General features: G+C 53.1%; 1 protein-coding gene across 1 annotated transcript in view; it reads right to left on the bottom strand.

The window, feature by feature from the left end:
- LOC144953918 (kinesin-like protein KIF1A) overlaps nt 1–21,239 on the bottom strand; it is a 40,356-nt gene extending 19,117 nt beyond the window's left edge. Inside the window, exons 1-3 of the mRNA XM_078884542.1 lie at nt 21,138–21,239; nt 16,112–16,138; nt 8,225–8,339 (exon numbers count right to left, since the gene is read on the bottom strand). Of these exons, the coding sequence (XP_078740668.1) occupies nt 8,225–8,339; nt 16,112–16,138; nt 21,138–21,175 (180 nt within the window). The 5' untranslated portion in view covers nt 21,176–21,239. The remainder of the gene's footprint in view (nt 1–8,224; nt 8,340–16,111; nt 16,139–21,137) is intronic.
- Nucleotides 21,240–23,639: the final 2,400 nt, after the last annotated feature.

The raw sequence follows: 23,639 nt of genomic DNA, 5'->3' as shown, positions 1-23,639 counted from the left end.
AACCCAGCTAGATCAGTCCATGGTAAACACAGCTAGACCAGTCCATGGTAAACACAGCTAGACCAGTCCATGGTAAACCCAGCTAGACCAGTCCATGGTAAACCCAGCTAGACCAGTCCATGGTAAACACAGCTAGACCAGTCCATGGTAAACCCAGCTAGACCAGTCCATGTAAACACAGTTAGACCAGTCCATGGTAAACCCAGCTAGACCAGGCCATGGTAAACCCAGCTAGACCAGACCATGGTAAACACAGCTAGACCAGGCCATGGTAAACCCAGCTAGACCAGTCCATGGTAAACACAGCTAGACCAGGCCATGGTAAACCCAGCTAGACCAGTCCATGGTAAACCCAGCTAGACCAGACCATGTAAACACAGCTAGACCAGGCCATGTAAACACAGTTAGACCAGTCCATGTAAACACAGCTAGACCAGTCCATGTAAACACAGTTAGACCAGGCCATGTAAACACAGCTAGACCAGTCCATGTAAACACAGTTAGACCAGTCCATGTAAACACAGCTAGACCAGTCCATGTAAACACAGTTAGACCAGTCCATGTAAACACAGCTAGACCAGTCCATGTAAACACAGTTAGACCAGGCCATGTAAACACAGCTAGACCAGTCCATGTAAACACAGTTAGACCAGTCCATGGTAAACCCAGCTAGACCAGGCCATGTAAACACAGCTAGACCAGGCCATGTAAACACAGCTAGACCAGGCCATGTAAACACAGTTAGACCAGGCCATGTAAACACAGCTAGACCAGGCCATGTAAACACAGCTAGACCAGGCCATGTAAACACAGCTAGACCAGGCCATGTAAACCCAGCTAGACCAGGCCATGTAAACCCAGCTAGACCAGGCCATGTAAACACAGCTAGACCAGTCCATGTAAACACAGCTAGACCAGGCCATGTAAACCCAGCTAGACCAGTCCATGTAAACACAGTTAGACCAGTCCATGTAAACACAGCTAGACCAGACCATGTAAACACAGCTAGACCAGGCCATGTAAACACAGCTAGACCAGGCCATGTAAACACAGCTAGACCAGACCATGGTAAACCCAGCTAGACCAGTCCATGTAAACACAGCTAGACCAGTCCATGTAAACACAGCTAGACCAGGCCATGTAAACACAGCTAGACCAGACCATGGTAAACCCAGTTAGACCAGTCCATGTAAACACAGCTAGACCAGTCCATGTAAACACAGCTAGACCAGGCCATGTAAACACAGCTAGACCAGACCATGGTAAACCCAGCTAGACCAGACCATGTAAACACAGCTAGACCAGTCCATGTAAACACAGCTAGACCAGGCCATGTAAACACAGCTAGACCAGACCATGGTAAACCCAGCTAGACCAGTCCATGTAAACACAGCTAGACCAGTCCATGTAAACACAGTTAGACCAGTCCATGTAAACCCAGCTAGACCAGACCATGTAAACCCAGCTAGACCAGTCCATGTAAACACAGCTAGACCAGTCCATGTAAACACAGCTAGACCAGGCCATGTAAACACAGCTAGACCAGACCATGGTAAACCCAGCTAGACCAGTCCATGTAAACACAGTTAGACCAGTCCATGTAAACACAGTTAGACCAGTCCATGTAAACACAGCTAGACCAGGCCATGTAAACACAGCTAGACCAGTCCATGTAAACACAGCTAGACCAGTCCATGTAAACACAGCTAGACCAGACCATGGTAAACCCAGCTAGACCAGTCCATGTAAACACAGTTAGACCAGTCCATGTAAACACAGTTAGACCAGTCCATGTAAACACAGCTAGACCAGGCCATGGTAAACCCAGCTAGACCAGTCCATGTAAACACAGTTAGACCAGTCCATGTAAACACAGTTAGACCAGTCCATGTAAACACAGCTAGACCAGTCCATGTAAACACAGCTAGACCAGTCCATGTAAACACAGCTAGACCAGGCCATGTAAACACAGCTAGACCAGGCCATGGTAAACCCAGCTAGACCAGTCCATGTAAACACAGTTAGACCAGTCCATGTAAACACAGTTAGACCAGTCCATGTAAACCCAGCTAGACCAGGCCATGTAAACACAGTTAGACCAGACCATGGTAAACACAGCTAGACCAGACCATGTAAACACAGTTAGACCAGTCCATGTAAACACAGTTAGACCAGTCCATGTAAACCCAGCTAGACCAGTCCATGTAAACACAGTTAGACCAGTCCATGTAAACACAGTTAGACCAGACCATGGTAAACACAGTTAGACCAGTCCATGTAAACACAGCTAGACCAGTCCATGTAAACACAGTTAGACCAGTCCATGGTAAACACAGCTAGACCAGGCCATGGTAAACACAGCTAGACCAGTCCATGTAAACACAGTTAGACCAGTCCATGTAAACACAGTTAGACCAGTCCATGGTAAACACAGCTAGACCAGGCCATGGTAAACACAGTTAGACCAGACCATGGTAAACACAGTTAGACCAGTCCATGTAAACACAGTTAGACCAGTCCATGTAAACACAGTTAGACCAGTCCATGGTAAACACAGCTAGACCAGTCCATGTAAACACAGCTAGACCAGTCCATGTAAACACAGTTAGACCAGGCCATGTAAACACAGCTAGACCAGGCCATGGTAAACACAGCTAGACCAGGCCATGGTAAACACAGCTAGACCAGTCCATGGTAAACCCAGCTAGACCAGTCCATGTAAACACAGTTAGACCAGGCCATGTAAACACAGCTAGACCAGGCCATGGTAAACACAGCTAGACCAGGCCATGGTAAACACAGTTAGACCAGTCCATGTAAACACAGTTAGACCAGTCCATGTAAACACAGTTAGACCAGTCCATGTAAACACAGTTAGACCAGTCCATTGTAAACACAGCTAGACCAGGCCATGGTAAACACAGCTAGACCAGTCCATGGTAAACACAGCTAGATCAGTCCATGGTAAACACAGCTAGACCAGTCCATGGTAAACACAGCTAGACCAGTCCATGGTAAACACAGCTAGACCAGTCCATGGTAAACACAGTTAGACCAGTCCATGGTAAACACAGCTAGATCAGTCCATGGTAAACACAGCTAGACCAGTCCATGGTAAACACAGCTAGACCAGGCCATGGTAAACACAGCTAGACCAGGCCATGGTAAACACAGTTAGACCAGGCCATGGTAAACACAGCTAGACCAGTCCATGGTAAACCCAGTTAGACCAGTCCATGGTAAACACAGCTAGACCAGGCCATGGTAAACACAGCTAGACCAGTCCATGGTAAACACAGTTAGACCAGTCCATGGTAAACACAGCTAGACCAGTCCATGGTAAACACAGTTAGACCAGTCCATGGTAAACACAGCTAGACCAGTCCATGGTAAACACAGTTAGACCAGTCCATGGTAAACACAGCTAGACCAGTCCATGTAAACACAGCTAGACCAGTCCATGGTAAACACAGTTAGACCAGGCCATGTAAACACAGCTAGACCAGGCCATGGTAAACACAGCTAGACCAGTCCATGTAAACACAGCTAGACCAGTCCATGGTAAACACAGTTAGACCAGTCCATGTAAACACAGCTAGACCAGACCATGGTAAACACAGCTAGACCAGTCCATGTAAACACAGCTAGACCAGTCCATGGTAAACACAGTTAGACCAGGCCATGGTAAACACAGCTAGACCAGTCCATGGTAAACACAGCTAGATCAGTCCATGGTAAACACAGTTAGACCAGTCCATGGTAAACACAGTTAGACCAGTCCATGGTAAACACAGCTAGACCAGACCATGGTAAACACAGTTAGACCAGTCCATGTAAACACAGCTAGACCAGACCATGGTAAACACAGTTAGACCAGGCCATGTAAACACAGCTAGACCAGACCATGGTAAACACAGTTAGACCAGTCCATGGTAAACACAGCTAGACCAGTCCATGTAAACACAGTTAGACCAGTCCATGGTAAACACAGCTAGACCAGTCCATGGTGAACACAGCTAGACCAGTCCATGTAAACACAGCTAGACCAGTCCATGGTAAACACAGTTAGACCAGGCCATGGTAAACACAGCTAGACCAGTCCATGGTAAACACAGCTAGATCAGTCCATGGTAAACACAGTTAGACCAGTCCATGGTAAACACAGTTAGACCAGTCCATGGTAAACACAGCTAGACCAGTCCATGGTAAACACAGTTAGACCAGTCCATGGTAAACACAGCTAGACCAGTCCATGGTAAACACAGCTAGACCAGTCCATGGTAAACACAGTTAGACCAGGCCATGGTAAACACAGCTAGACCAGTCCATGGTAAACACAGCTAGATCAGTCCATGGTAAACACAGTTAGATCAGTCCATGGTAAACACAGCTAGATCAGTCCATGGTAAACACAGTTAGACCAGTCCATGGTAAACACAGTTAGATCAGTCCATGGTAAACACAGCTAGACCAGTCCATGGTAAACACAGCTAGATCAGGCCATGGTAAACACAGCTAGACCAGGCCATGGTAAACACAGCTAGACCAGGCCATGGTAAACACAGCTAGATCAGTCCATGGTAAACACAGCTAGACCAGTCCATGGTAAACACAGCTAGATCAGTCCATGGTAAACACAGCTAGACCAGGCCATGGTAAACACAGCTAGATCAGTCCATGGTAAACACAGCTAGATCAGTCCATGGTAAACACAGCTAGATCAGTCCATGGTAAACACAGCTAGACCAGTCCATGGTAAACACAGCTAGACCAGTCCATGGTAAACACAGCTAGACCAGGCCATGGTAAACACAGCTAGACCAGGCCATGGTAAACACAGCTAGATCAGTCCATGGTAAACACAGCTAGACCAGTCCATGGTAAACACAGCTAGATCAGTCCATGGTAAACACAGCTAGACCAGGCCATGGTAAACACAGTTAGATCAGTCCATGGTAAACACAGTTAGACCAGTCCATGGTAAACACAGTTAGACCAGGCCATGGTAAACACAGCTAGACCAGTCCATGGTAAACACAGTTAGACCAGTCCATGGTAAACACAGCTAGACCAGTCCATGGTAAACACAGCTAGATCAGTCCATGGTAAACCCAGCTAGACCAGTCCATGGTAAACACAGCTAGATCAGTCCATGGTAAACACAGTTAGACCAGTCCATGGTAAACACAGTTAGACCAGGCCATGGTAAACCCAGCTAGACCAGTCCATGGTAAACCCAGCTAGACCAGTCCATGGTAAACCCAGCTAGACCAGGCCATGGTAAACCCAGCTAGACCAGTCCATGGTAAACCCAGCTAGACCAGGCCATGGTAAACCCAGCTAGACCAGTCCATGGTAAACCCAGCTAGACCAGTCCATGTAAACACAGCTAGACCAGGCCATGGTAAACCCAGCTAGACCAGTCCATGGTAAACCCAGCTAGACCAGTCCATGGTAAACACAGCTAGACCAGTCCATGTAAACACAGCTAGACCAGACCATGGTAAACACAGCTAGACCAGTCCATGGTAAACACAGCTAGACCAGACCATGGTAAACCCAGCTAGACCAGTCCATGGTAAACACAGCTAGACCAGTCCATGGAAAACCCAGCTAGACCAGACCATGGTAAACCCAGCTAGACCAGGCCATGGTAAACCCAGCTAGACCAGGCCATGGTAAACCCAGCTAGACCAGGCCATGTAAACACAGCTAGACCAGTCCATGGTAAACCCAGCTAGACCAGTCCATGTAAACACAGCTAGACCAGGCCATGTAAACACAGCTAGACCAGGCCATGGTAAACCCAGCTAGACCAGTCCATGGTAAACACAGCTAGACCAGGCCATGTAAACACAGCTAGACCAGGCCATGTAAACACAGCTAGACCAGGCCATGTAAACACAGCTAGACCAGTCCATGTAAACACAGCTAGACCATGGTAAACACAGCTAGACCAGACCATGTAAACCCAGCTAGACCATGGTAAACACAGCTAGACCAGACCATGTAAACACAGCTAGACCAGTCCATGGTAAACACAGCTAGACCAGTCCATTGTAAACACAGCTAGACCAGTCCATGTAAACACAGCTAGACCATGGTAAACACAGCTAGACCAGACCATGTAAACACAGCTAGACCAGTCCATGGTAAACACAGCTAGACCAGGCCATGTAAACACAGCTAGACCAGACCATGGTAAACACAGCTAGACCAGACCATGGTAAACACAGCTAGACCAGACCATGTAAACACAGCTAGACCAGTCCATTGTAAACACAGCTAGACCAGGCCATGTAAACACAGCTAGACCAGACCATGTAAACACAGCTAGACCAGACCATGGTAAACACAGCTAGACCAGACCATGTAAACACAGCTAGACCAGTCCATTGTAAACACAGCTAGACCAGACCATGTAAACACAGCTAGACCAGACCATGGTAAACACAGCTAGACCAGGCCATGTAAACACAGCTAGACCAGACCATGTAAACACAGCTAGACCAGACCATGGTAAACACAGCTAGACCAGACCATGTAAACACAGCTAGACCAGACCATGTAAACACAGCTAGACCAGACCATGGTAAACACAGCTAGACCAGACCATGTAAACACAGCTAGACCAGACCATGTAAACACAGCTAGACCAGACCATGGTAAACACAGCTAGACCAGACCATGTAAACACAGCTAGACCAGACCATGTAAACACAGTTAGACCAGACCATGGTAAACACAGCTAGACCAGACCATGTAAACACAGCTAGACCAGTCCATTGTAAACACAGCTAGACCAGACCATGTAAACACAGCTAGACCAGACCATGTAAACACAGCTAGACCAGACCATGGTAAACACAGCTAGACCAGACCATGTAAACACAGCTAGACCAGACCATGGTAAACACAGCTAGACCAGACCATGTAAACACAGCTAGACCAGACCATGGTAAACCCAGCTAGACCAGTCCATGGTAAACACAGCTAGACCAGGCCATGTAAACACAGCTAGACCAGTCCATTGTAAACACAGCTAGACCAGTCCATTGTAAACACAGCTAGACCAGTCCATGGTAAACACAGCTAGACCAGGCCATGTAAACACAGCTAGACCAGTCCATGGTAAACACAGCTAGACCAGGCCATGTAAACACAGCTAGACCAGTCCATGTAAACACAGCTAGACCAGACCATGGTAAACACAGCTAGACCAGGCCATGGTAATCCCAGCTAGACCAGGCCATGGTAATCCCAGCTAGACCAGTCCATGGTGAACACAGCTAGACCAGACCATGTAAACACAGCTAGACCAGTCCATGGTAAACACAGCTAGACCAGTCCATGGTAAACACAGCTAGACCAGGCCATGTAAACACAGCTAGACCAGTCCATGGTAAACACAGCTAGACCAGACCATGGTAAACACAGCTAGATCAGACCATGGTGAACACAGCTAGACCAGGCCATGTAAACACAGCTAGACCAGTCCATGGTAAACACAGCTAGACCAGACCATGGTAAACACAGCTAGATCAGACCATGGTGAACACAGCTAGACCAGACCATGGTAAACACAGCTAGATCAGACCATGGTAAACACAGCTAGACCAGACCATGGTAAACACAGCTAGATCAGACCATGGTAAACACAGCTAGACCAGGCCATGTAAACACAGCTAGACCAGTCCATGTAAACACAGCTAGACCAGACCATGGTAAACACAGCTAGACCAGTCCATGGTGAACACAGCTAGACCAGGCCATGTAAACACAGCTAGACCAGTCCATGTAAACACAGCTAGACCAGGCCATGGTAAACACAGCTAGACCAGGCCATGGTAAACCCAGCTAGACCAGGCCATGGTAAACACAGCTAGACCAGGCCATGGTAAACCCAGCTAGACCAGGCCATGGTAAACCCAGCTAGATCAGTCCATGGTAAACCCAGCTAGACCAGGCCATGGTAAACCCAGCTAGACCAGGCCATGGTAAACACAGCTAGACCAGGCCATGGTAAACACAGCTAGACCAGTCCATGGTAAACACAGCTAGGCCATGGTAAACCCAGCCAGACCAGGCCATGGTAAACCCAGCTAGACCAGGCCATGGTAAACCCAGGCCATGGTAAACCCAGCTAGACCATGGTAAACCCAGCTAGACCATGGTAAACCCAGCTAGACCAGGCCATGGTAAACCCAGGCCATGGTGAATCGACCTGCAGGCGTGCGGTGAGCGTCAGGAAGATGCGCTGTGAGCGAGGGGTGACGCGGTTGAGCAGGACGGAGTTGTGGACAGCGCTGTCCCACACAGCCTCCACGCGGTAGAATGTCCTGCGGGGTGAGGGAGAGACACACACCGATAGACACACACACAGATAGACAGACACAGACAGATATGCACACACACACAGACACACACAGACACACACAGGATGGAGTTGTGAACAGCGCTGTCCCACACAGCCTCCACGCGGTAGAATGTCCTGCGGGGTGAGGGAGAGACACACACCGAAAGACACACACACAGATAGACACACACAGACAGATATGCACACACACAGACACACACAGACACACACAGGATGGAGTTGTGGACAGCGCTGTCCCACACAGCCTCCACGCGGTAGAATGTCCTGCGGGGTGAGGGAGAGACACACACCGATAGACACACACAGATAGACAGACACAGACAGATATGCACACACACACAGACACACACAGACACACACAGGATGGAGTTGTGAACAGCGCTGTCCCACACAGCCTCCACGCGGTAGAATGTCCTGCGGGGTGAGGGAGAGACACACACCGAAAGACACACACACAGATAGACACACACAGACAGATATGCACACACACAGACACACACAGACACACACAGGATGGAGTTGTGGACAGCGCTGTCCCACACAGCCTCCACGCGGTAGAATGTCCTGCGGGGTGAGGGAGAGACACACACCGATAGACACAGATAGACAGACACAGACAGATATGCACACACACACAGACACACACTCAGAATGGAGTTGTGAACAGCGCTGTCCCACACAGCCTCCACACGGTAGAATGTCCTGCGGGGTGAGGGAGAGACACACACCGATAGACACACACAGATAGACAGACACAGACAGATATGCACACACACACAGACACACACAGACACACACAGGATGGAGCTGTGAACAGCGCTGTCCCACACAGCCTCCACGCGGTAGAATGTCCTGCGGGGTGAGGGAGAGACACACACCGATAGACACACACAGATAGACAGACACAGACAGATATGCACACACACACAGACACACACAGACACACACACAGAATGGAGCTGTGAACAGCGCTGTCCCACACAGCCTCCACACGGTAGAATGTCCTGCGGGGTGAGGGAGAGACACACACCGATAGACACACACACAGATAGACAGACACAGACAGATATGCACACACACACAGACACACACAGACACACACACAGGATGGAGCTGTGGACAGCGCTGTCCCACACAGCCTCCACGCGGTAGAATGTCCTGCGGGGTGAGGGAGAGACACACACCGATAGACACACACACAGATAGACAGACACAGACAGATATGCACACACACACAGACACACACAGACACACACAGGATGGAGCTGTGGACAGCGCTGTCCCACACAGCCTCCACGCGGTAGAATGTCCTGCGGGGTGAGGGAGAGACACACACCGATAGACACACACACAGATAGACAGACACAGACAGATATGCACACACACACAGACACACACAGACACACACAGGATGGAGCTGTGAACAGCGCTGTCCCACACAGCCTCCACGCGGTAGAATGTCCTGCGGGGTGAGGGAGAGACACACACCGATAGACACACACACAGATAGACAGACACAGACAGATATGCACACACACACAGACACACACAGACACACACACAGAATGGAGTTGTGGACAGCGCTGTCCCACACAGCCTCCACGCGGTAGAATGTCCTGCGGGGTGAGGGAGAGACACACACCGATAGACACACACAGATAGACAGACACACACAGACAGATATGCACACACACACAGACACACACAGACACACACAGGATGGAGCTGTGAACAGCGCTGTCCCACACAGCCTCCACGCGGTAGAATGTCCTGCGGGGTGAGGGAGAGACACACACCGATAGACACACACAGATAGACAGACACAGACAGATATGCACACACACACAGACACACACAGACACACACAGGATGGAGCTGTGAACAGCGCTGTCCCACACAGCCTGCACGCGGTAGAATGTCCTGCGGGGTGAGGGAGAGACACACACCGATAGACACACACACAGATAGACAGACACACACAGATATGCACACACACACAGACACACACAGACACACACTCAGAATGGAGTTGTGAACAGCGCTGTCCCACACAGCCTGCACGCGGTAGAATGTCCTGCGGGGTGAGGGAGAGACACACACCGATAGACACACACACAGATAGACAGACACAGACAGATATGCACACACACACAGACACACACAGACACACACAGGATGGAGCTGTGAACAGCGCTGTCCCACACAGCCTGCACGCGGTAGAATGTCCTGCGGGGTGAGGGAGAGACACACACCGATAGACACACACACAGATAGACAGACACACACAGATATGCACACACACACAGACACACACAGACACACACTCAGAATGGAGTTGTGAACAGCGCTGTCCCACACAGCCTGCACGCGGTAGAATGTCCTGCGGGGTGAGGGAGAGACACACACCGATAGACACACACACAGATAGACAGACACACACAGATATGCACACACACACAGACACACACAGACACACACACAGAATGGAGTTGTGAACAGCGCTGTCCCACACAGCCTGCACGCGGTAGAATGTCCTGCGGGGTGAGGGAGAGACAGACACAGATAGACACACACACAGATAGACAGACACACACAGACAGATATACACACAGACACACACACAGATAGACACACATACAGATAGAGACACACATAGACAGACACACAGATAGACAGACACACACAGATAGATATACACACAGACACACAGATAGACACACAGACAGATATACACACACAGACACACACAGACACACACACACAGACACACACACACAGACACACACACAGGTAGACATACAGATAGAGACACACACACAGAGACACACACACAGATAGACACACATACAAATAGACAGACACACACACAGATAGACACACATACAAATAGACACACACACACACATACAGACACACACACAGATAGACACACATACAGATAGAGACACACACAGACAGACACACACACAGATAGACACACAGACACACACAGATAGACACACAGATAGACAGACACACAGATAGACAGACACACACAGATAGACACACATACAGATAGATATACACACACACATAGACACACACACAGATAGGAGACACACACAGAGACACACACACAGATAGACACACACACAGACACACAGATAGACACACACACAGATAGACACACACAGATAGACACACACACACACAGATAGATATATACAGACACACACAGATAGACACACACAGACACACACACAGATAGACACACACAAACACACACAAAGATAGACACACAGACAGACACACACACATAGACACACACACAGACATACATAGACACACACACAGACACACACACACAGAGACACACAGACACACACACAGACACACACAGACACACAGACACACACACAGAGACACACACAGACACACACAGACACACACACAGAGACACACACAGACACACACATAGACACACACAAAGACACACAGACACACACACAGACACACACACACAGAGACACACACAGACACACAGACACACACACAGACACACACACAGACACACACACAGAGACACACACAGACACACACACAGACAGACACACACAGAGACACACACGGACAGACACACACACAGAGACACACACAGACACACACACACACAGACACACAGACAGAGGCCATGCTGAGATGACGCGGCAGGGAGAGCGCTGCGGAGCGAACAGCAATCAGCGCAAAAGCAACCACCGTGTGGGGGGGGGGGGGGGGTGGAGGGGGGGTGGAGGGGGGTGGTGCTCTGTGTATGGGGCAGGGTGACATCAACTAACACAGACACTGGGTAGCACCATCACCACCATCATCACCATTGTCACCATCACCACCATCACCATCACCACCATCACCACCATCATCACCACCATCACCACCACCAACACCACCATCACCACCATCACCACCACCATCACCACCATCATCACCATTGTCACCATCACCATCATCATCACCATCACCACCATCACCATCATCACCATCACCACCATCACCACCATCATCACCATCACCACCATCACCACCATCATCACCATTGTCACCATCACCACCATCACCATCACCACCATCACCACCATCATCACCATCACCACCATCACCACCACCATCACCACCATCACCATCATCACCATTGTCACCATCACCATCACCACCATCATCACCATCACCATCATCACCACCACCATCACCACCATCACCATCATCATCACCACCATCACCATCATCACCATTGTCACCATCACCATCATCATCACCATCACCACCATCACCACCATCATCATCACCATCATCACCATCACCACCATCACCACCATCATCACCATCACCACCATCACCACCATCATCACCATCATCACCACCATCACCACCATCATCACCACCATCACCATCATCACCATTGTCACCATCACCATCACCACCATCACCACCATCATCACCATCATCATCACCATCACCACCATCACCACCATCATCATCATCACCATCACCACCATCACCACCATCACCACCATCATCACCATCACCACCATCACCACCATCATCACCATCATCACCACCACCATCACTACCACCATCATCATCACCACCACCATCACTACCATCACCATCACCACCACCTCTACCATCGCCACTACCGCCACCATCACCGCCACCGCCACCGCCATTCGCAACTACGTGGCGGGTGACGTCACCACGGCGCCTGTGCCAGGCTAGGTTCACTTTGAGGCTGCCACGTTAAGTGTCGAAGGCTCCGCTGCTGGGCAGGCGGTCACGTGACAGACCCAGCAGGTGCCATGGGTTGACTGCTGTGCCAGGCTAGGTGCAGGAGGAGGAGGTCACGGGACAGACCCAGCAGGTGCCATGGGTTGACTGCTGTGCCAGGCTAGGTGCATGAGGAGGAGGTCACGGGGCAGACCCAGCAGGTGCCATGGGTTGACTGCTGTGCCAGGCTAGGTGCAGGAGGAGGAGGTCACGTGACAGACCCAGCAGGTGCCATGGGTTGACTGCTGTGCCAGGCTAGGTGCAGGAGGAGGAGGTCACGTGACAGACCCAGCAGGTGCCATGGGTTGACTGCTGTGCCAGGCTAGGTGCAGGAGGAGGAGGTCACGGGGCAGACCCTGCAGGTGCCATGGGTTGACTGCTGTGCCAGGCTAGGTGCAGGAGGTCATGGGACAGACCCAGCAGGTGCCATGGGTTGACTGCTGTGCCAGGCTAGGTGCATGAGGAGGAGGTCATGGGACAGACCCAGCAGGTGCCATTGGTTGGCTGAGATGTAGGTCTTGTTGGGATTCCCTACACCTCTGCTGTAGCAAACAGAGAGAAACTATGGCATCTGTGCAGGACCGCCCTTTCCTGAAACCGCATTGGGGCTCCGCAAGCCTCTCCTCAGCGTGCCTGGCAAGGCGATGTTGAATAATCCTTGCCAGGACCTTTCCCGGCCTCACACTGAGGAGTGAGATGCCCCTGTAGTTGTTACAGTCTGTGCGGTCCCCTTCTTAAAGAGGGGGACCACCAGGGCATCCTTCCAATCCTGCGGAACCCGTCCAGTGGTCCAGACTGTTGTGATGATGTCATGTAGGGCAGTCTGTGCACAAACGCCACCCTCTCCCAGCATCTCGCTTGGGAGATCATCTCTGCCTGGCACTTTCCCTAGTCTCAGACTCCGGATCGCCTTCAGTACTTCCTCAACAGATGGAACCTCAGCCAACCATTTCGAACGGCTGGAAACTTTCGCGACTGCAAGAATTCACGTTATTGGTTCTTTCGGTAAAGTCCGCCTGATGAAGACCGCTTGTGTTGCGGTCGAAACGTCGTGCTTTTTTAGCTTTTATTCTCAATTAATGTTTTCAATACATTTTTTCAATAAATGTTTTCAATTAATTTTTTTCAATTAATTTTTTTTCAATTAATTTTTTGCAATTATTTTTTTGCAATTATTTTTTTGCAATTAATTTTTGCAATTAATTTTTATTTCCTATCTACGTGTCGTTACCGAAAGAACCAAGAATGTACATTCAGAATGGGCGACTACTCACGCAAATGTTTGAGGCACCAACAGCCCCAGCAGAGCCGTTCCCACCTTGCCCCATTATGTTGTCTGGGCTGACGGAAACTCCCCTCCCCCAAGACCTCACAAAAAAACATCCGCTTCTTTCCCCGGATCACCGTTCTTTTCCCCTGAAGGATGGTGATAGGCGATGTGGGTGTACACCCACCACCGGAGTGAAAGAATGACGAGCGCATCTTGATGACAAGTCGATAGTCAGTGGGCAGATCAGCTCAACGGTAGGTGCTGGTGTCAAGGATATGGTAGGCCCACATCCGCTGGGCCATAATTATTTAGTCCAGCAGATGTTCTTGCTTGGACCTGGCGTCCATCCACGATGTTGTGTGGATGCGCCGATGCCAGAACAGCGTGTTGGTAATTACAAGCCCATGGGCTGCACAGAAGTCTAGCAGCCTCCTACCGTTATTATTGAGCTGATCTGGCCCATGCCTTCCAATCACTCCAGACCAGGTGCCAGCATCGTGACCAACTCGGGCATTGAAGTCACCCAACAAGATGACTCTGTCCCGAGTGGCCACTTTAGCCAGCACCTGTGACAGGAGGTCATAGAAGGCATCTGACTCATCGGCCTTGCCTGCATCCCTCCACTGATGTTCGTCATCGGTGGGGGCGTAAGAAACCACGACCACCACTCCTCGCCTCTGGTTGATGGGAAGGCGAGCCCAAAGTAGCCTGGGGCTTGCAGCTACCCATACATCACCGCCACGCTCCCACGCCCCCTTTTGTTCAGAAGATGAGCCACTCCCTGTTGTTTGGCAGTCTCCTGCCCCGAGTAGAGGACTGTCCACCCCTCACGGTGGCAGGAGCCAGAGCCGGTCCACCGGACCTCCTGAATACCACAGAGATCCAGGCGGCACCGGTCCAGCTCCCGACAGAGGAGTGGCAGCCTCTCCTCCGCAGTGAGCGTTCGAACATTCCATCACCACCACGTCTACCACAACCATCACCACTATCATCATCATCATCATTGCCATCACCACCACCACCACCATATCATCAGCATCAACACCATCACTACCACAACCATCATCACTACCACCACCATCAACACCATCAACACCATCACTACCACCACCACCATATCATCAGCATCAACACCATCACTACCACAACCATCATCACTACCACAACCATCACTACCACAACCATCATCACCACCATCAACACCACCACTTTCACCACCATCACCAACCATCACCACCGTCACAATCACCACCATCACAATCACCCCCACCATCACCACCACCATCACCGTGGTGCCGGTGATGGTGGTGATGGTGGTGATGGTGGGGGTGATGGCGTTGACGGGGGTGATGGTGTTGATGGTGATGGTGGTGATGGTGGTGGTGGTGGCGGTGATGGTGGTGATGGTGGTGATGGTGATGGTGGTGATGGTGGTGTTGATGGTGGTGATGGCGTTGATGGTGGTGATGGTGTTGATGGTGATGATGGCGGTGATGGTGATGGTGTTGATGGTGGTGATGGTGGTGATGGCGGTGATGGCGTTGATGGCGGTGGTGATGGTGTTGATGGTGATGGTGTTGATGATGATGGCGTTGATGGTGGTGATGATGATGCTGATGATGATGGTGGTGATGGTGGTGATGGTGATGGCGTCTAGCGGGTACCTGGGGATGTCCGAGTCTATGGGCTGTCTGTGAGCGCGGGGGGAGGGGGGAGGGGGGGCGGTGAGGGAGCACACGCAGCAAGCGTTAGGGGGGGTGGGGGGGTGGGGGGGGGCTGGGGGGGGGGTGCGGGGACGCGGGGAGGGGCTGGGGGGTGCGGGGGGAGGGGCTGTGGGGAGGGGGGACATGGGGAGGGGCTGGGGGTGCGGGGGGAGGGGCTGTGGGGAGGGGGGACGTGGGGAGGGGGGACGCGGGGAGGGGCTAGGGGGGGCAAGGGGAGGGGCTGGGGGGGGCTGGAGGGCAGCTGCGGGGTGCAACAGCAAATCAGTCAGCGATTTGAAGCGACAGGGAACGTACGGGGTGTGCGTGTGTGTCTACGTGTGTGTACGTGTGTGTACGTGTGTGTGTGTACGTGTGTGTGTGTGTGTACGTGTGTGTGCGTGTGTGTACGTGTGTGTGTGTGTGTACGTGTGTGTGTGTGTACGTACGTGTGTGTGTGTGTACGTGTGTGTACGTGTGTGTGTGTGTACGTGTGTGTGTGTGTACGTGTGTGTGTGTGTGTACGTGTGTGTCTACGTGTGTGCGTGTACGTGTGTGCGTGTGTCTACGTGTGTGTACGTGTGTGTGTGTACGTGTGTGTGTACGTGTGTGCGTGTGTCTTCCGGCATCGGCGCATCCACACAACATCATGGATGCAGCAAGAACATCTGCTGGACTACGTAGTGACGGACCAGCGGATGCGAGCCCATGTCCTTGACACCAGGACCTACCGTGGAGGTGATCTGCCCTCTGACCATCGACTTGTCATCTGTAAGATGCGCCTGCCATTCTTCCACTCCGGTGGTGGGTGTACACCCAGGATCCCATTCCAACCAAAAGTGGCCTGGTCTAAGTTAGCTGATGAAAGTTGCAAGCGAGAATTTCATCATCGCTTGCAGCTGGGGTTTGGCATCGTCCCCCACTCCACCTGATGTCGAGGGTAAATGGGCGAGGTTTAAGACTGTGACTCATGAAGCTGCAATGGCTGCTTTGGGTACGCGGTCCAGACCTCCCCGGGAACCCTGGCTGACGGAGGAGGTGTTCAGGTTAATTGAGAAAAAGCGACAGGCCCACTCTCATCGCCTACAGCATCCCACGTCAGAGAATGAGGAGGTTTACCGCAGTCTTCGCTCGGAGGTTCGGAGAGCCGTGAGGCGCTGTAAGGATGGGTGGTGGTCGCGGGTTGCTGAGGAGATGGAGTCTGCCTCAGTGGCCCGCGATCACAAATCACTATTTAACTCCATCAAAAAAGTAACCTGCAGCGCCACACCTATTACCATCATTAGAGGAAAAAAACGGTGATCCAATCTCCGACCCCCAGGAACAGGTTTGCAGATTTGCTGAGCATTTCTGTGAGGTCCTGGGGGAGGGAAAATCTCTCAGCCAGGAAAACATCATGGCACAAAGTGGGGATAACCCTGCTGAGGCTGCGGTGCCTCAAATATTGGAAGAGGTCACCCCCTGTGAGTGGCTGGCTGAGGTGCCGGCTGTTGAGGAAGTACTGAGGGCGATCCGGAGTCTGAGACCAGGGAAGGCACCGGGCAGAGATGATCTCCCAAGCGAAATGCTGAGGGAGGGTGGCGTTTGTGCACAGACTGCCCTATATGACATCATAACAACAGTCTGGACCACTGGACGGGTTCCGCAGGACTGGAAGGATGCCCTGGTGGTCCCCCTCTTTAAGAAGGGGGACCGTACCGACTGTAACAACTACAGGGGCATCTCACTCCTCAGTGTGCCGGGTAAGGTCCTGGCAAGGATTATTCAACATCGCCTTGCTAGGCACGCTGAGGAGAGGCTTGCGGAGCCCCAATGCGGTTTCAGGAAAGGGCGGTCCTGCACAGATGCCATATTTTCTGTCCGTCTGCTACAGCAGAGGTGTAGGGAATTCCAAAAAGACCTACATCTCTGCTTTATTGACCTGGTCAAGGCCTATGATACCATCAGTAGGACTGGGCTCTGGGTTGTTCTTCGTGCTTTCGGAGTCCCTGACCCTCTGCTCACGATCATTAAGGACCTTCATGATGGTGAGCGGGCCCGGGTAAAACTACGTGGCCGGGAGTCGGAGCCTTTCCCTGTACACCTTGGGGTGCGACAGGGATGTCCTTTGGCTCCCACATTATTTAACATCTATTTCGACTGCGTAGTTCGTGAAGCCTTCAATAGCTGTACCGGGGGAATTTCCATTTGGTACAGATATAATGGGAGGCTGATCGACGCCCGGGTGCGATCAAGGATGGCTCCCTAATGGTCAACAACGTTATGTATGCCGATGATTTGGTAATAGCTGCTCATTCAGAAGAGGAGTTGGAGACGCTGCTGCTGAGACTGGAGCGTGCCACTAAGAGGTGGGGCCTTACCATCAGCCCCACCAAAACTAAGCACCTGCCTGGGTATTTTGTACCATCGGACACTCCACCCCCACAACTCCCAATTGGTGATGGGGCAGTTGTGGAGAGAGTGGAGAGTTTCCCATACCTGGGCAGTGTGCTTATGACCGGCTCCAGTTTATCAGCAGAGGTCTCACTCCGAATCAGTCGAGCGGCAATATCTTTTCATCGGTTGCGTAACGCTGTGTGTGAAGCTACCTGGTCTGTCGCTCCGCACGAAGCTTCAGGTCTTCTCGGCCACGGTCATTCCCTCCCTTCTCTACGCTTGCGAAACGTGGACCCCCCTAGTGGAGCATCTTCGCCGGTTGGAAACATTTAGGCTGGCCTGCCTACGATCCATCCTGGGTTTAACCAGGCTGGATTGTGTGAGGAGCTCACAAGTCCTTGAAAGATCTGGGCAAAGTCCCATCAGTGAGCTCCTCCGGCAGGCAAGGCTGCGTTGGCTGGGTCATGTAGCCCGCATGCCCAGCCACCGCATGCCTAAACAGCTTTTGTTCGGCCGGATCGAGGGGGCTAAACGGGCGCGGCACGGGCTAGAGAAGAGATGGAGTGATTGTGGTACAGGAGGACGTGGAGCTGAGTGGACTTGCCGATGACTGGTACCAGCGGTGTCAAGATCGGCCTCAGTGGAGGAGGCTCGTGAAGGACGCTACTGGGCAGTTGGAGGCAGTCGCCCTCCAACAACAACGGAGGGCGGAGGAGCGACGCTCACAACAACGAGCGGAGCGCCGGGTGGCTAAAGCACAGCAAGTTGGCACAGTAGGGGGCACAGGTGGTGCATCAGCCAGTCATCTCGGTCATCTCGGTCAGTCGACCCGTGGGCACCTGCCGGGTCTGCCCCGTGACCTCCTGCCAGCGGGCGTTCGACACTTCACGTGGCCTCAAGGTGCACATGGCCTGGCACAAGCGTCGTGGTGACGTCACCGCCACTTAGTGGCGAATGGCGGTTGTTGTTGTTGTTGTTGTGTGTCTGTGTGTGTGTCTGTGTGTGTGTACGTGTGTGTGTGTGTACGTGTGTGTACGTGTGTGTGTGTACGTGTGTGTGTACGTGTGTGTGTGTGTGTACGCGTGTGTCTGTGTGTGTGTGTGTCTACGTGTGTGTACGTGTGTGTGTGTACGTGTGTGTTTGTGTGTGTGTGTGTGTACGCGTGTGTCTGTGTGTGTGTGTGTGTGTGTCTACGTGTGTGTACGTGTGTGTGTGTACGTGTGTGTTTGTGTGTGTGTGTGTGTGTACGTGTGTGTGTGTGTCTACGTGTGTGTACGTGTGTGTGTGTGTGTGTCTACGTGTGTGTGTGTGTGTACGCGTGTGTCTGTGTGTGTGTGTGTCTACGTGTGTGTACGTGTGTGTGTGTACGTGTGTGTGTGTACGTGTGTGCGTGTGTACGCGTGTGTCTGTGTGTGTGTGTGTGTGTGTGTCTACGTGTGTGTACGTGTGTGTGTGTACGTGTGTGTGTGTACGTGTGTGCGTGTGTACGCGTGTGTCTGTGTGTGTGTGTGTACGTGTGTGTGTGTGTACGTGTGTGTACGTGTGTGTGTACGTGTGTGTGTGTGTCTAAGTGTGTGTACGTGTGTGTGTGTACGTGTGTGTGTACGTGTGTGTGTGTACGTGTGTGTGTACGTGTGTGTGTGTACGTGTGTGTGTGTGTGTGTACGTGTGTGTGTGTACGTGTGTGTGTGTACGTGTGTGTGTGTGTGTCTAAGTGTGTGTACGTGTGTGTGTGTGTACGTGTGTGTGTGTACGTACGTGTGTGTGTGTACGTGTGTGCGTGTGTCTACGTGTGAGTGTGTACGTGTGTGTACGTGTGTGTGTGTACGTGTGTGTACGTGTGTGTGTGTACGTGTGTGTACGTGTGTGTGTGTGCGTGTGTGTACATACGTGTGTGGGTGAGTGAGTGAGCGTAGTGGGTGAGTGAGTGGGTGAGTGGGTGGGTGAGTGAGTGAGTGGGTGAGTGGTGTGGGTGAGTGAGTGAGTGGGTGAGTGGGTGGGTGGGTGAGTGAGTGAGCGTGTGGGTGAGTGGGTGGGTAAGCGAGTGGGTGAGTGAGTGGGTGAGTGGGTGAGTGGGTGGATAAGCGTGTGGGTGAGTGGGTGGGTGAGTGGGTGAGTGGGTGAGTGGGTGAGTGGGTGGGTGAGTGAGTGGGTGAGTGGGTGGAGTGGGTGAGTGGGTGGGTAAGCGTGTGGGTGAGTGGGTGAGTGGGTGAGTGAGTGGGTGGGTGAGTGGGTGGGTAAGCGAGTGGATGAGTGGGTGGGTGAGTGGGTGAGTGGGTGAGTGGGTGGGTGAGTGGGTGGGTGAGTGGGTGGGTAAGCGTGTGGGTGAGTGGGTGGTGAGTGGGTGAGTGGGTGGGTGAGTGGGTGGGTAAGCGTGTGGGTGAGTGGGTGAGTGGGTGAGTGGGTGGGTGAGTGGGTGGGTGAGTGGGTGGGTAAGCGTGTGAGTGAGTGGGTGAGTGAGTGGGTGAGTGAGTGAGTGAGTTGGGTGAGTGAGTGGGTGGGTCAGCAGCTGTGAGTGAGTGGGTGAGTGAGTGGGTGAGTGAGTGGGTGAGTGTGGTGGGTAAGCGTGTGGGTGAGTGGGTGAGCGGGTGAGCGGGCGTGGTGAGGAGCGTACCGGTCGTCGTTGGCCGGGTTGATGTAGTGAGCCGACATGATGGTGAGCGAGTGGAGGTGGGAGTCCGCGGGGAAGTCACTCTCGCTCGGCGTGTTCCTCACCCGCCCTGCACTCACCCGGTGAGCGAGACACGGGGCGGTGAGACACGTGGGTGGGGTGAGTGAGTGGGTAGGTGGGTGAGTGAGTGGGTGGCTGGGTGGGTGGGTGAGTGAGTGGGTAGGTGGGTGAGTGAGTGGGTGGCTGGGTGGGTGAGTGAGTGGGTAGGTAGGTGAGTGAGTGGGTGGCTGCGTGGGTGGGTGAGTGGGTAGGTGGGTGAGTGGGTGGTGAGTGAGTGAGTGGGTAGGTGGGTGGGTGAGTGAGTGGGTAGGTGGGGTGAGTGGGTGGGTGGCTGGGTGGGTGAGTGGGTGGGTAGGTGGGTGAGTGGGTGGGTGGCTGCGTGGGTGGGTGAGTGGGTAGGTGGGTGAGTGGGTAGTGGTGGGTGAGTGAGTGGGTGGCTGGGTGGGGTGGGTGAGTGAGTGGGTAGGTGGGTGAGTGAGTGGGTGGCTGGGTGGAGTGGGTGGGGTGTGAGTGAGTGGGTAGGTGGGTGTGAGTGAGTGGGTGGCTGGGTGGGTGAGTGAGTGGGTAGGTGGGCGAGTGAGTGAGTGGGTGGCTGGGTGGGTGAGTGAGTGGGTAGGTGGGTGAGTGAGTGGGTGGCTGGGTGGGTGAGTGAGTGAGTGGGTAGGTGGGTGAGTGAGTGGGTGGCTGGGTGGGTGAGTGAGTGGGTAGGTGGGTGGTGAGTGAGTGGGTAGGTGGGTGAGTGGGTGGGTGGCTGGGTGGGTGAGTGGGTGGGTAGGTGGGTGAGTGGAGTGGGTGGCTGGGTGGGTGGGTGAGTGAGTGGGTAGGTGGGTGAGTGAGTGGGTGGCTGGGTGGGTGGGTGGGTGAGTGAGTGGGTAGGTGGGTGAGTGAGTGGGTGGCTGGGTGGGTGAGTGAGTGGGTAGGTGGGCGAGTGAGTGAGTGGAGTGGCTGGTGGGTGAGTGAGTGGGTAGGTGGGTGAGTGAGTGGGTGGCTGGGTGGGTGAGTGAGAGTGGGTAGGTGGGTGGGTGATGTGGTGTGAGTGGGTAGGTGGGTGAGTGAGTGGGTGGCTGGGTGGGTGAGTGAGTGGGTAGGTGGGTGGGTGAGTGGCTGGTGGTGAGCTGGGTGGTGGGTGAGTGGGTGGGTGGCTGGGTGGTGGTGGGTGGGTGAGTGGAGTGGGGTAGGTGGGTGAGTGAGTGGGTGCTGGGTGGTGTGAGTGAGTGGGTAGGTGGGTGAGTGTGTGAGTGTGCTGGGTGGGTGAGTGAGTGGTAGGTGGTGAGGTGAGTGGGTGGGGTGCTGGGTGGGTGAGTGAGAGGTGGGTGATTGGTGGGTGGTGAGTGAGTGGGTAGGTGGGTGAGTGAGTGGGTGGCTGGGTGGGTGGGTGAGTGAGTGGGTAGGTGTGGGTGAGTGAGTGGGTGGCTGTGGTGGGTGAGTGAGTGGGTAGTGTGGGCGTAGTGAGTGGGTGGCTGGTGGGTGGTGAGTGGGTAGGTAGTGCGAGTGAGTGGGTGGCTGGTGTGGTGGGTGAGTGGGTGTGGTGAGTGAGTGGGTGGTTGGGTGGGTGTGAGTGTGGGTAGTGAGTGAGTGGGTGGCTGGGTGGGTGAGTGAGTGGGTAGGTGGGTGAGTGAGTGGGTGGCTGGGTGGGTGAGTGAGTGGTAGGTGGGTGAGTGGTGAAGTGGTAGGTGGGTGAGTGGTGTGGAGTGGTGGTGGTGAGTGGTGGTAGGTGGGTGAGTGGTGGTGCTGGTGGGTGGTGAGTGAGTGGGTAGGTGAGTGAGTGGGTGGCTGGGTGGGTGGGAGTGAGTGGGTAGGTGGGTGTGGTGGCTGGGTGGTGAGTGAGTGAGTGGGAGTGGTGGTGGCTGGGTGGTGAGAGTGGGTAGGTGTGTGAGTGGAGGTGGGTGGGTGGGTGAGTGGGTAGGTGTGATGGAGTGGTGAGTGAGTGGTAGGTGGGTGAGTGAGTGGGTGGTGGGTGAGTGAGTGGGTAGGTGGTGAGTGAGTGGTGGCTGGGTGGTGAGTGAGTGGTAGGTGGGTGAGTGAGGTGGGTGGCTGGGTGGGTGAGTGAGTGGGTAGGTGGGTGGTGGTGAGTGAGTGGGTAGGTGGGTGAGTGGGTGGGTGGCTGGGTGGGTGGGTGAGTGAGTGGTAGGTGGGTGAGTGAGTGGGTGGCTGGGTGGGTGGGTGAGGTGAGTGGGTAGGTGGGTGAGTGAGTGGGTGGCTGGGTGGGTGAGTGAGTGGGTAGGTGGGCGAGTGAGTGGGTGGGTGAGTGAGTGGGTAGGTAGGTGAGTGAGTGGGTGGCTGGGTGGGTGGGTAGAGCTGGGTAGGTGGGTGAGTGAGTGGGTGGGTGGGTGGGTGAGTGAGTGGGTAGGTGGGTGAGTGAGTGGGTGGCTGGTGGGTGAGTGAGTGGGTAGGTGGGTTGAGTGGGTGGCTGGGTGGGTGAGTGAGTGGGTAGGTGGGTGGGTG

Source organism: Lampetra fluviatilis, unplaced genomic scaffold (genome assembly GCF_964198595.1).
Source record: "Lampetra fluviatilis unplaced genomic scaffold, kcLamFluv1.1 SCAFFOLD_755, whole genome shotgun sequence".
NCBI classification, from domain to species: domain Eukaryota; kingdom Metazoa; phylum Chordata; class Hyperoartia; order Petromyzontiformes; family Petromyzontidae; genus Lampetra; species Lampetra fluviatilis.
The sequence above is the reverse complement of the archived record's forward strand: the minus strand, read 5'-3'. Positions and strand labels throughout refer to the sequence as shown.